Below are 14,054 nucleotides of genomic sequence, written 5' to 3'. Positions count from 1 at the left end.
AAACTACAAGCACTAAAAACACGAGCCCAGAAATTTAAAACCAAATTTTAAAAGCGCTGTATAATTTCGATCTGCATCCTTTTCCATAGAGTTCCTCGAACAGCTAACATATATTGAATAATGGATGTAGTGGTGCGCAAGCAGATGGAGATTATGGTGTGAAAACTGGTACGAAGACCAGAGTTGGGGCTCATATCTTGCTTCCTTTGTTTGTCCCATTAATAAATATAATAAAATCCAAAATTCATCGAACTGATCGAAGTTTATGCATGCATCATCTAGAAAATAAACTGTCAGGTGAGAAATAAAATTTACTGCTTATTTTATTATCTGGCCTTCTCTATAAGAGGATTAAGGCAAATCATTTCATTACATAAAACTTTAGAAATGCTTCAAGAAATTGAAAAATTGGACTCATCATATGTTTTTATAGAGACTGCATGCTTGTAATTTTATGTTTATGCGGCACAGATTGCTTAATTTCCGTACTCCATGAATAAGATTTATCACAAAAAAAGAATTCGTTGAAGTTTAAAAATTGTTGAAATTTCTGCAAGTAGTGGGCTGTATACAATGGGGAAATGAATATTTTCACCTGAAATAGTTCTCTGTATTCTAGGCTCTAATAGAATTTTTACAAAAATAGAGTCATCTTCTTTATATCTTTCACTCTTTGTGCTTCACAGTATCAATATTTCTTAAAATTTAAATTCCTTCACTGCGAACAAAAGTTGTCCAGGCTCTTACAAGCTTTTATGTAAAATCAGTCATAATCACATGGGGTGCTATGTTTTGTCAGATCTGAGCAATCAGGAAGAATATTTGATTTCATGCTTGGAATAAGATCTTTAAAATGGCCAACAGGAGGCAACTGCATATTTTTTCTTAAGCATAGTTTAAAGGAAATGCTCTTTTGTCCCATTGTTGATTCATAGAACTAATCCACAGGAGAAAATTTAACACTATATGATGAATTACAAAGAAAGCAAAGTTAATGTCCCCAGTATATATCATCACATCCATATTACAAAGAGATTTCTGAAAAAGTTGTTGCTTGGGTGAGCCACATGCTCAGAGCCGGAGGTTGAGATCAATTGCCTCTCCATTTGCTCCACCTCTCTCATGGTTGAGGCTAAGACTTGTTTCTGTTTCTCCCATTTTCTCTTCTGGTATTAAGAAGCTGTAATAGGGCTTGTTCTTCTCAGCTGATCCACTCGGTCCTGACATTCTGTGTGGGCCTTCTATGCTTTCCTTCAAGTTGCAATCATGAGAAAGAAATTAACACAGGATAACAGATTAATAAACATCACATACATCACACCACGATTTGTAACTGGTAAAAGAATGGTTTTGACGTGTTACATGGAAAGGCGTGGAATGATATCTGGAGAATTCTTGTTGAGAAATTTGAGTTAATGGAGGAGTTGCCGCTGGAGAACCAAATAATAGAAAATTGCCATTCGGAGCTCCATAACCAGACTTCGGATGGTCCCTGAATGAAGTACATGTGAAGTGATAATAAAAGCTAAAATCTCAGGAAAGTGAAGAAAAATATAGTGCTAATCAATTTTAACAAACCTGGAAACACTTTCATTCCGTTTTAGGCCAAATGCAGAATGATTAGCAGAAGAGGGCGGCCGGTCTAGCATATGAATGTGCGAGGAAGGTGGAGAAACTGAGAAGTGAAATGGAGCCGAGGTGTCCTGCATGGGGAAAGCCCTTGGCCGCTTCGTGCTTGTCATCTAGTTTCATAAGAACCAAATTTTTCATTAAATTAAACCAGATGATTCCCTATAAACAAGCCCGTTTCCCAGGAACAATAATTTTCATTTGGTTTAACGCTAAACTCAAGAACTGATTTATCAGAAAAAAAAAAAAGAACAAATAACTTCAAAAAAATTCGAGACATAATGAATGAAACAGTTAACAGTGAGGATTTCGCATGCCTTATCTTCCTCTGGCAATGCAGATGAATAATTGTGAAGCAATATTTGGTTTGAAGGGGGCTCTAGATTCAGAAAAAATCCTGGCGAGGGGTTGTCTGGTGAAGACAGTGATCCAGAGTTCGGAAAAAGATTTTTCTGTATCACAGTTTAGAGGCCCATCTTTAAAAGGTCAGCAGAAAAATTATGAAATCAACATAAAAATTAAAACAGAAACTATACCGTGGGGGAAGGATATTGACAATGTTTCTTTTGAAGCAAAGAAGAAGAGTTATGATGCATTTGATAGGATCTGTTTGGAAAGTTGGTCAAAAATGGATACCCAGATGAGATTCTAGGAGCTTCCTCATAGAAACTTGAATCACCAGAACTCCACATTGTTGACAATAAGGCCTGTTCAGGCAAAGCCACCATGGCTGATCCACCAATGTGGAGACTTTTACTGCCACCTCCCAAGACTATATTCTTACCACCATTGTTATTACCATAGAGCATGGAGATTGGTGGAGAAGGTGGGCTGAAGTAATTATGATCCGGGACAAATGAAACATTTCCTGAAAAAATAATCCAATAAACAACCAATGGATGATAAGAAAACTTGGAGAGAAGTTAGAAATAATGTTGCCTTCAATCTTGCCTTGGTGTTCTACATTATTTTTGCATTCTTGTTCCCTCAAAATCTTCTCCAGTTCTGCAACTCCAGGCCCTCTTTTAGGGACTTTTTGTCGCTTAGACTTCTTCAGAATAAGACCAGCATAATCACCATCATCACCAAGGCTACCACTAACGCCTGCACCACTACTGCTGGTATTGCTACACATTTCTTCTTCTTGTTGTTGCTCTTTTGCGTTGATTTTTTTTTTTTTTTCACTCTCTGTAATATACAACATGTAATAAACAATGATAAATTTTCAAATATAAAGTAAAATCGCAAAATAAAGCAAACCCAAGTGACAGAATAGAGAAAATAATAACAAGAATCCCCATTTTCAAGATCACAAAATCTAAAATAGTAACCAGAATAAATTCAAAATCCTAGATAAAAGGGAAGGAGTTGAAACCGGCTACCCAAGCTTAATGCGGAAGTGAAATCAAGGAAAGTGCTCCCTTGTTTTCAGCTCATAATAAAAAGATATCAGAGAGACAAAGGAGAGAATATATCTACATAGTTTTCCGGGATTTTCTCAGCCAATTTTGTCTGTCTGAGATAGAAAAGAAAATTCCTAGGAGGAGTTTCCAAGGCCCAGAAATTCAAGGAGAAATAAAAACAAATCCAAATTATTCTCCTTCCTCAACTTTCTGTTTCTGTTTCCCTGCTCCCAATGTGAATTTCAACTATTGCAAAAGATAACCTCTGCCATGCATAAGTCTTCTTGAAATCTGAGGAAATCTTTGCCATTTTTATAAGCAGTTGTTGTTCTTTTCTTCTATCAATGCATGAAATTTATGAAGTTGGTTAAGGACCATTGGCCCCTATTATAGAAAAAAACCTTTTTAGAGCTACTTGCCATCAAGTTTTTTAACCTGTTTATCATCAAATGCAATTAAAATCTTTAAAATTTTCCAACAATTTAGCCATTATTACATATTATTAAACTCTAGTGAATTAAAGGGAGCCTCACTGTGAATAGGCAAAATTGTGGTAATAAATGAAATGAGCCCTCATTTGATAAAAAAGAAACCTCTCCAGGCTGGAGCCATAAATGTATTTCTTCTTTGAAGACGTCTGTTACTACTTCTTTAAGGTAACTGACCTTTTGCTCTTCTATTTGTTATTGAAAGAAAAGGAACAAAAGATTTCACAGAAAATTCATACTGAAAACAAATATTGCAATCACATGGCTTATGAGACAACTATCTTATCTCATTATGAACAGGATCCCAATTTCATAATGAAGCTAATGACACCCCCAATTATGGGCTTTTTTTTACCAGTTTTAACTTTCACTCGGTTAAATGGAGTTGGAAACTTGATAAGCTGAAATTGGGTACCAAATGAAGCAGTTGGTGCATCAATTCTCCTTAGGAGAATAAAAATGATGATATTCCTTCATTATTGCTGACTGGTAAGGCCAGCATTCGTATTTGACCACTGAAATTAACATGGAAACATCCTGCAGCAATATAAACACAGAAATTGTGTTGTGAGTGAGTGGCATTTTTGTTTCAATTTTAGTCAATTAAAATCATTTTCTTATACAATTTGTTTGCCATTATTTTCTTTCAATAAAAATACCGACTTCTTTGTTTTGTCATGGTCCACAAAATGGGTAATTTCAACTAAGGATGGCAATGGAAAGATAAGGGGTTGAATATCCTAATTCATGTCCCAACCTCATCCTTGATACAAGGCCATCTCTACCCTATCCCCAATATGAAGATAACGGAGAATCTTCGTTCCCTTCATAAGGGAAAATTTGTCTCTCCATCTCTCTTGACAAATTAAAGAATATTTATCATGTGTTAGGACGCATTTGTAATAATTCAAGTGTATTTCAATATTTAAAAATTTAAGAGATAGGTAGGGAAAATGACAAATGGGGAGGGAACATATAAGAAATAAATTTAACCTCATCCTCATATTTTTCTTGATTACAGAGATTTTAATCATCTTTATTCTCATTCTCATTCTTATTGAGAAATTCTCTTCCTATCAAGGATCCGGTTTGACAGACTGAATTGTTATTTCTAATTTCAACTAAGGCAATTAGGGGTTAACTTTGTTGTTTAATCTGAGCTTTTATATATGTATTTACATTAATATTATACAAGCATGCTAAATTTAAATGGTTCATTAAAATCATAAGGTAATTCTAAGGAGAATTATATTACCATGTAGGGTTGGATTCTATCTAATTCAAGTCCTTACAAAGGTAAACTCAAGATCAGTTTGGATCTAAAAAGGAGAATTATGATGGACTCAATCAAAGCTGAGTTCAAAACTGAATATTCAAATTAGTTTATATTTGACTCGTTAATGAAAATGGGTTCAATCTTTGGTTCGGATTTGATAAATCCTATTGCCACATGTTAACTTGTATAACTCATGGGAGAAGTAGTTTTAAAACACACACTGGGATCTACTTTTGCAAATTAGGCAAATCACATACACACCACCATCAATTAATAACTTGATAATATTTTAAAAAGGAATTAAATTTCAACAATTTCATATTATGCTTTTGAAAATCTTTTCTTCAATTGGATTTAATTATATTTAAATCTCTAAACATTGCCTTGCAATTTGATGAAGGCCAAATGACTATTTCCCACCCAAAGTTTAGTGCAAACTTAACTTCCCACCTCTTAACTACCGAAAATCCAGATACCTACTTTTCTGTTAAATGTAATTGTTACTGTCAAGGATAAAACTATTATTTAATAAAAATATTTGAAAAAATATAAACTCATCATATTTTCCCTCTTAGATTTAAAAATTAACAATTTCCCCTCTAGAGTTTGCATTTTTCCCTTGTTACTTCTCCAACGACTAAAACTAGTCAACCTCCACCCTCCATCTCCCGAACAAGGATGAATCGTCGATCGACAGGAGGTCAACCAACAATTCATTAGCAAGGCATGGATCTGTGCATTGCACAAATCTTATCGATCGATATATGCATCAGCAAATGCACAGATCAATCGGATGAAGGCTTAAACTCTTTGTCCAATTGATTTGTGTGTCACACGAATCAATGCCTCATTGATTGATCTCTTATCAGTCGACAATTCATCTTTGTCCTAGAGATGAGAGGGTGGAGGATGGTTGACTTCGATTACCGGAGAAATGATAAGGGAAAAATACAAAACCTAGGAGAAAAATAGTGATTTTTCAAACTTTGGGTGAGGAAAAAGTAAAGAAAAATTGTTAATTTTTATTAAATAATAATTTTAACATTGACAATAACAATGAATTTAATAAAAAGATTAATATTTAAATTTTTAATTATTAACTGATAAAAATAAATTTACAGACAACCTTGGTTGGAAATACTCATTCCGCCATTGGGACTTAAATTGATGGGATGTGCAGTTGGGTGAATAGATCATGGAATGTACTGTCAAAAAAATAGTTTTAAACTAACAAATAACATGGCAAAGGTCCCGTAGCTCAGTTGGTCTAGAGCGTTGGTCTTATGAGCCGAAGGTCGCGGGTTCGAGCCCCGCCGGGACCAAATTTTGCATCTTGAAATCTCACCGGCCCTTTTTTGTCTCTCTTAGCCCAGTCCAGTCATTTTCATTATACCCGTTTTGTCTCTACATGCTAAAAAGCTCAGCCCAGTCCAATCATTTTTCAGTATTTTCAACAGCCCACAAACATTATGAACTCTGATTCCATCTTAATACACCTCGAACTGGAAATCCAAGTAATCACCATAAAAGGTCTCCTATTGTTCCCTTTTTTTTTTACACCCATTGACAATTAACATCACTTTATGATTAAAAAATAAAATGTAAAACATTATTCAATTCTAGATGAGTAATCCATCTCTATCAGAAATCAGATTTTCACTCTTGAAATCTAAGTAGTCACACCTGAAATCTCTTTTGGTTCCATTATTTACAGACAATAAAAATTCCCTTTTAATAATAAAAACATTATTGAAAATTAAGATAAGCAAGCCATCTCAATCAGAATTTGTCAAAGTTGGTTCTGCAGTCACTGCTAGCCTTCATTTGTTGAATTATTCAAAGTAAGAACAAATCAACTAACACTAAACTCCACACTAACATTGAATCTCTGACACAACCCAGTTGTTAAAATCCTTGATTGGTGAGAGAAAGAAGAGATTTTGTGTTGTATCTTTATTCTTCAGCGAAAAAAAGGCTGGTCATGGCCCATGTGGTACCACATTTACAACGACCTTTTATTCTTGTTCATAATATTTACTAGTAAAAAAATACCAAGACCAGACCTGAGTATCCGTCTTCTTTACTTCAACTTTTACAAGTCGTACTGTCTTCCCATCTTGTTTCTGTCACTGCCCATTTTCTTAAAACATTCCCTTTGTCACTTGTGCTGTTTTTTCTTTCCCGGTATGTTGTCTTTAACTCAGATATTACGTTTTTTTGTTTCTGTTTTTTGGATTAACAGTTGTGATTTTGGAATGTCCATTTGTTGACTTGGAGATGTGGGTTGACTTGATATGTTTTGTTTTGGAAACTAATCGTTACTTTTTTTACGGGAATAGCTGCGGAAATTTTACTTATATTTGATATTGTTTATGAGCATGCTGCAATTTATTTGCTTTTATTGTGGTGATTTACCTGTTATTTGGAGATTTTATTAGGATTTACCGTTTGGTTATTGGATATTTGGATGAGGATGGTTGAGTTTTAATGGTTTGAGAGACAGGATGACTTGGACTGAGGTAGAATTATTTGAGAGACTTGTGGTTCTTTTTCCAAAATGAATTGCTTGAAGTACAATTGATTTTATATATAGTATTCTGAATAACTTCTGCTGTTTATATAGCGTGGTGATGGTTATGTTATTACTGCAATTGATATGCATTTAACGTGACTTTGCTAGTTCATGTCTTTTAGCTTGTCAAATTCACTTTTTTCTAAGCTGGCTTGTTGCTAATCGGTACTGTTTCATAAAAACTGCGGCAGGGTTATCAATTATGTTATTTTAAAGACAAGCCTTTAATCTCAATAATGGGTTCTGGAGATTGGTTTAAGACAATAATTAACTCAAAGAAGGTCAAGGTTGGCAGTTCAAAGAAGGGGAAGGTATATTAACTAATAACTTTCTGGATGCTCTTGCTTTCCTTAAAATTTTATCATAGACCAAGCTATGTATTTTTCTGTTGCTTTTTTCGTGATTGTAACATTAATTTTAAAGCAACTTAAGTTTTGGAAACCATGTATCATTATTTGAAGGTTTCATTTTTCAGTGTTATTGCACAATTGTTGATTACCATTTATACAACATGTATGGAGATCCCCGTCACTTGAATTTAGTGATATTGTTGCTAATTAGGGTAGTCGTTAAGAAATTATCATTAATTGATACCGATTAATTAATGTTATGTATACTATCTCAATTGTTCCTTCATTTTTGAGACAGGGGTCTTCAGCTTCTTCAAAACCCAATGGCTTCAAATGGAAAAAACGTTCAGGCAAACAGTCTGGTGGTTTTGCTAATGCTATTAGAGGAAGTCGTGGGGCCCTTGGCATTCCAGTTGAGGATATAGCTGCAACACGGATTCAAACTGCATTTCGAGCATATATGGTATGTTGAGTTACCAATATATATGAATGCCTTAAAATTTTGTTCTCCATTTTTTTTGTTGAATTGTTGGTGGTGGTGTGTGTTTGTTTCCTACTTGTCTTTGGGCTTCCATCCATGTAGAAATTCTTTGTTCAGTTTTGAAATTTAAGGAGAGTGTTTATAAAAATTCTGCACGTGCATCTGCAATGTGTTTGTTTACAGGGGCTCTAGAGTTGAATTTATCATGAAAGAACCATATCCATCCAATAAACTAAATGCTGACGGTATAACATAGAATGAGGTAAATTTGCTTTCTATCATGCAACAAAGTTAATCATTTCATTAGACTGCCACTGAAATCATAATTTGTCATCATATTTTGAATACAGTGTACACAATGTTTTGACACTGGATGGATTTCTTCAGGGAAGATCCAAGTAAATTTTAGTACTTTGCACATCTGGTCCTAACCTTCCGGTATTTAAGCTTGGATTAAACTTGTAGCCCAACTCACATCATTGCTGCACTTATGACATCCATATATATATATATATATATATATATATTGTACATTTCACATGTGAAAATTACAAAATGCACCTCAGAGGGGGCGAAGGATGAGGAAAAGGCTTATGATTTTGCTTATTTAACTGCTTTGCTCCATCAATATTTCAATTCTTCCACAACAATTCTTATGCATGACACTGAGGGGGGACTTCAGATCTTAGAGGTCTCAAAGACTGGTTAGATGAAATTTGATAATTTTACTCTCCTGGGCACATGCATGAGCCAGATTATAAGTTTCCTGGCCTATGTTCTTTTATTCGAATTGCTTGCAATGATTTGTTGTCAGTCCTCTTTTTGATCTTAAAGTAATCAGCAAATATCCTGTGCCTCCTCAGGGCTAATTCAAATACAGAACCTTTCTTAACTGTATTCGGGTTTGTTTTTATAAAAATATTGTTGAAAATAATTTCCGTTAATAGGACAATTTCATGAACTCTTTCTCAGGGAACAATTCTTAACGTAGGTCTGATATTTATTCAAGCGTATGAGTTGGCATCCTTTCTGTGATAGGTTTAGTTTGAGAGACTACAACTTTTTTTTTCTGTTTTAGGTCATTCTGACTTCAATTAATATCGCACAACACATGGAGCAGTTCTTGATAAGTAGCTAGTTGGTTGTGCTCTGCAGGGCTTTTAAGACATTTCCTTTATAATATGCGGGCTGAGAGATGTCTTATAGCTTCTCTGCTCTTCCGACCATAGTTATAGGTTGCAATCTGAACTTTTCAGTGATTCCAACTATAAAACTGCTTAGGATTTCCACTTTACTCAGCAAAGCGTTAGTTTCAATTAATTGAGGTCCTTGATTGGCCAGTATGTACTGAGTGGGAAACTGAACCTCTTAACTTTTCTTTTTAACTCCTTAAAATTAATGAAAAAGTATTTTTCTAGGAGAGAAGAAACATATGCATTTATCTGTTTGTAGACTTAGCACCTGTCTGCTTTCTAGTTTTGTATTTGAGATATAATTACCTTTTTGTGTTGTAAATATTCACCCATTTCTTTTATCCTGCTACAGGCCAGAAAAAGTCTACGTCGTTTGAAAGGGATAGTAAGATTACAGGCTGCAACCCAACGTGATCTTGTTAAAAATCAAGCTTCAACCACATTGAGCAATCTTCATGCATGGAGCAAAATACAGGGTGAGATTCATGCTCGGCGACTGAATATGGTAATGGAAGGCCGGCTCAAACAGAAGAAATTAGAGAATCAACTAAAACTTGAGGCAAAGCTTCATGATCTAGAGGTTAGAACTTAGACCAACAACTCCCAAATTGTGAGAACTAGCATCAATAAAATTCTTAAACATTTTTTGGGCAAATTTTAAAATCTTTAGGTCTAACATACATTATCTGTTATGTTCTGGAGGCCTAAAACTATGTCGTAAGTGAAAAATTAATGACATTAACAGAAAATATAATGTAAAAAATTGTGATTTTTTTCTTCAGAATACCTATGTACCCTTCTTTTGAAAGACTCAACATAATTTCTCGTTTGCACTGTAGCTTTCACTTTCATCAGACTATCACCACCACAGCTATAGCATTCTCCTATCTCTCTAGTACACTACACTACCCACATCACAACTTACCACATGCTGGCAATCTGGCCATAAATCCAAATCTGTGAAAGCGCCTGACCTAAATTGAAACCAAAATAATTAGCATTACTTAAAGAGAGCAAAAATTCAGAAACTTAAGTGAGAAATTCTAGAGAACAGTACACTGAAGTGGCTTGTTATTTTTCATTGAATATAAATGGAGTTAATTCTGGTTATTTTAAAGTTCTATAAACTTTCTGAAAGCTCAATTTCTGTAAGTACAAGTTTAACAACTCCCTGAATTTTCAGCTAGAATCTAGGACACGAGTTCAAGCCTTTATCAAGTTGTAACCAAGCTTGGACTAAAACTCCTTACTCATGAACCACCTCTGATTTGCCATGTCACACATTCTTGTCTTGCCTATAAAATACTAGGCTTTAAAGAACTCTCTCAATCAAAACATCCATCATACCTTTGTTGCACATTAAAATATTTTAACAATAATAGATCTGGATAATTCTACTCTTACATACTCTAAACAATTTGACAGTTAATCCTCAAACTCATGGAACCATGGGATAGGAGAAGACTTTGCCAAATCTTTTACGCTCAAATAATTTTCTTAAACATCCATGAAAAGGAGTTGTACCAAACTGTAATGACTATTAACCTAGTAAAATTTGGAATTTTCGAGAACATTTTATTACACCAACTGATATGATTATTGTGATTTTAGATTTCAAAGTCCAATTTACTTGCCTCATTATGATTCTACCCACATTTATAAAAAATCAACTGAGAATCTTCGTAACATATAATCATAGACATTAGGCCATTAAGAATCATTTAACATGACCCATAATCTAAACAAAGCAATGCCCAATATTTCATCATTCGTTGCCGCCTTAACCTTTTTTTATAAATAAATATATTATGCTATTACAAGTCCACTAGTTTAGCCTTCTGCTTGTTTCTGAACACTATTGAATCCTTTGATGTCTCTTCCCAAGTTGCCTTCCTTCTTCTGCATACTAATAGCCTGTCTTCTACAATTCTCTAAACGTTTTACAAAGATATTAATTGGTAATATTTTTCCACTAGTAACTTCTCCTGCTCAATTTTTCATGGTTATTACTATCTTGGTCTTTTGTCCTGTATGTTTCTGTTTCTGCAAGAAATTGTGAGATTTTCTTGTTTTACTATCAAACATAATCTTGAAGGCATCTTTAAATTGAGAATCATTGTTCTTAGTTATAGGGCCTATTTGAAATCAATCAACTCTGTTTCTATTTGAGTAACAGTATGAAGGGTGACAGGTTGAATGGAGTGGTGGCTCTGAAACAATGGATGAAATTCTTTCAAGGATACAAGAAAGGGAAGAGGCCTCAATCAAACGAGAGCGAGCAATGGCTTATGCCTTTTCTCATCAGGTATGTTAACTACTGAAGTAGTCTTCTCCTTAATGTGGTGGAATGAATAAATCAAATATGCAATGACCAAATAAATTTATGATTTGCAGTGGAGGGCCAACTCTGATCCTCTTGGTTTCCGTAAATATGAACTTGGCAAATCTGATTGGGGTTGGAGTTGGAAGGAACGCTGGATTGCTGCTCGACCATGGGAAAGTCGTGTTCCTCCGAAGTTAATTAGCCCAAAGAAGGTCCAGCTCAAGCAAGTAAACAAGGTTGGTGAAAACATGAATTCACCTTTTAAGTCCAAAAGCCCAAAGAAGGTGCTGGGACAACGAAACATTGATAAAAACAAAAAATCACCTTCTGAGTTCAAAAGTCCCAAGATGTTGCAGCAAAGGCAAGCAAGAAAGGTTGGCGAAAACATGAATTCACCAACACAAAAATCATCAGGTTCAGTGAAACCTCCTATGCCTAACGGGAGGGGAACTACAAAGGGTCGAAGGTTGTCTTTCCCAGATGCCAAAAAATCATCCCCTGGAGGGAATGCCGAAGCTGAAGGAACAAACACTGAGGAAAGAACTAAAAATGGCCAAAGATTATCTTTTCCAACTTCTGAAAAACCTTTCCCTGGAGGGAATGCTAAAGCTGGAAAAACAAACACCAAGGAAATAACTACTAAGGGCCGAAGGTTGTCTTTCCCAGCTGCCGAAAAACTATCCCCTGGAGGGAATGCTACAGCTGGTAAAAAAAACACCAAGGAAATAACTACTAAGGGCCGAAGGTTGTCTTTCCCAGCTGCCAAAAAACTATCCCCTGGAGGGAATGCTAAAGCTGGAAAAGCAAATACCAAGGAAATAACTACAAAGGGCCAAAGGCTGTCTTTCCCTGGTGCTGAAAAACAATCTTTGCCAGAAGGGAACACCAAAGCTGAAGAAGCTACTGTTAAGGAGCAATCAGCTTCCTAATACCCTGCCAATTTTATTCACTGAGTAGCATATAGTTGGTTTTCATTTTTCAATCATCTAAAATTTCTAGACACGAAGTCCATTTTTTTCTTTGTCAACTCATATGTTCTTTCCTGTTGTGGTTATAAAGTGTTGTGAAAGTAATATGTTTTGGTATGCAGTACAGAATTATACATCAGAGCCATGAACCGGGTATTTGGGATTGATTTGTTAGCTTTGATTTTCTGTGGTCTGTATATTATCAGAAAAGATTTGTTTTATTTATTTATAATGTAAATATAAAGAATTTTATTGGGGTGATTATTTTTCAAACGTTTAGCAAGACCATGATTCATATTGTATTTATCTTCCAATATCTTGCTATTGTAATGTGGGCTAGACAGCCCAGAATTTGTTTTGTTCTTTTCAAATAACTTTTTGTGCCAAAAGACAAAATCTGGTTACTTTCTTCCTCTCCAGTACAAATTCATCTTTACGATGCTTGGTTTTTATATTAGCCTGGAAGTCATATTTGTTATTTGATTTTAGAAAGAAGACTTAAAAGAGTAGTTTTCATGGCTGTGTAAACAGAACCCAAGAACAGTTAGTTAGGAGGTCATTAATTATGACCCTATTTACTTAATCGCAACTTCTAATTACAAAGCTAAACATCTTATTCAAGATTCAGTCTCTGACACCGAAGCCAGCAATTAAAAATTAATACACCATATTCATGTGTTGAATAATGTGAAAGTCAAGTAAGAACAATTGACTTTGTGACACCTAATAAATTATGTGATTAAATAATGTATCAATTACATATACATTAATATGTGGTTGTTGTTGGCCATCAAAAACTCTCTCCGTCAAATCTCACAAATATAATAATAATACTCAAATTATATATCAAAAATTTAATTTTATATATTATATATTAAATATTATATGATATAATTTTTAAAAAATAAAATAATAAAAAATAATTGATGTATCATCATTTTAAAAAATATCACAAATATTTATAAAAATTTATTAGTTCTCATATATATCTATATTATATGATCATTTTTTTTTTAAAATATATCGATTAGTATTGATAATATATATCATATCGTATGATAGATCAATTGTATCATATTAATTATGATACACCTTATAATATGTATCATTTTTCATCTATATTATATTATATTATAAGATATATATCATGTATCATAAAATATTAATAACTATAAATATAATACTAAGAATTGACTAGTCATTAGATAATAACAAAGTTACATTATCAATAATTAAGCATGTCATCCATATGTGATTTGATTTTTATGTGTGGATAGAAGCCTTCAAATTCAAAAATAGAGGAGTGTAAGACTTAACACTCACCACTAACACATAATCTCCTCAAGATACATTTATAGTTTCTTATTATCA

The 14,054-nt window shown here is 34.1% G+C and overlaps 2 protein-coding genes and 1 non-coding gene across 4 annotated transcripts; 2 read left to right on the top strand and 1 right to left on the bottom strand.

Moving 5' to 3' along the window:
* Window positions 1-938: 938 nt before the first annotated feature.
* Window positions 939-2,810, bottom strand: LOC123219223. The gene is made up of 4 exons (XM_044641036.1): window positions 2,166-2,810; window positions 1,579-2,081; window positions 1,363-1,492; window positions 939-1,251 (listed from the first exon to the last, which is right to left on the bottom strand). The coding sequence occupies exons 2-4, from the start codon at window positions 1,740-1,742 to the stop codon at window positions 1,072-1,074; spliced, it is 474 nt and encodes a 157-aa protein (XP_044496971.1). The 5' UTR covers window positions 1,743-2,081; window positions 2,166-2,810; the 3' UTR covers window positions 939-1,071.
* A 3,233-nt stretch (window positions 2,811-6,043) lies between these two features.
* Window positions 6,044-6,118, top strand: TRNAI-UAU. Its single transcript has one exon. It is a non-coding gene; the product is annotated as a tRNA-Ile (tRNA).
* A 554-nt stretch (window positions 6,119-6,672) lies between these two features.
* On the top strand, window positions 6,673-12,956 carry LOC123219222 (protein IQ-DOMAIN 9-like). Of its 2 annotated transcripts, XM_044641033.1 has the most exons (6): window positions 6,673-6,980; window positions 7,560-7,679; window positions 8,017-8,181; window positions 9,745-9,972; window positions 11,584-11,697; window positions 11,787-12,956. In XM_044641033.1, exons 2-6 carry the CDS (start codon window positions 7,605-7,607, stop codon window positions 12,642-12,644), a joined length of 1,440 nt encoding a protein of 479 aa, XP_044496968.1. In that variant the 5' UTR covers window positions 6,673-6,980; window positions 7,560-7,604; the 3' UTR covers window positions 12,645-12,956. The 2 variants fall into 2 exon arrangements, with proteins under 2 accessions (XP_044496968.1, XP_044496969.1); XM_044641034.1 differs by lacking the exon at window positions 7,560-7,679 and having other exon boundaries at window positions 6,674-6,980.
* Window positions 12,957-14,054: the final 1,098 nt, after the last annotated feature.

This window comes from Mangifera indica, chromosome 6 (assembly GCF_011075055.1).
Source record: "Mangifera indica cultivar Alphonso chromosome 6, CATAS_Mindica_2.1, whole genome shotgun sequence".
Lineage (NCBI taxonomy): Eukaryota > Viridiplantae > Streptophyta > Magnoliopsida > Sapindales > Anacardiaceae > Mangifera > Mangifera indica.
This window is presented reverse-complemented; position numbering and strand designations above follow the sequence as displayed.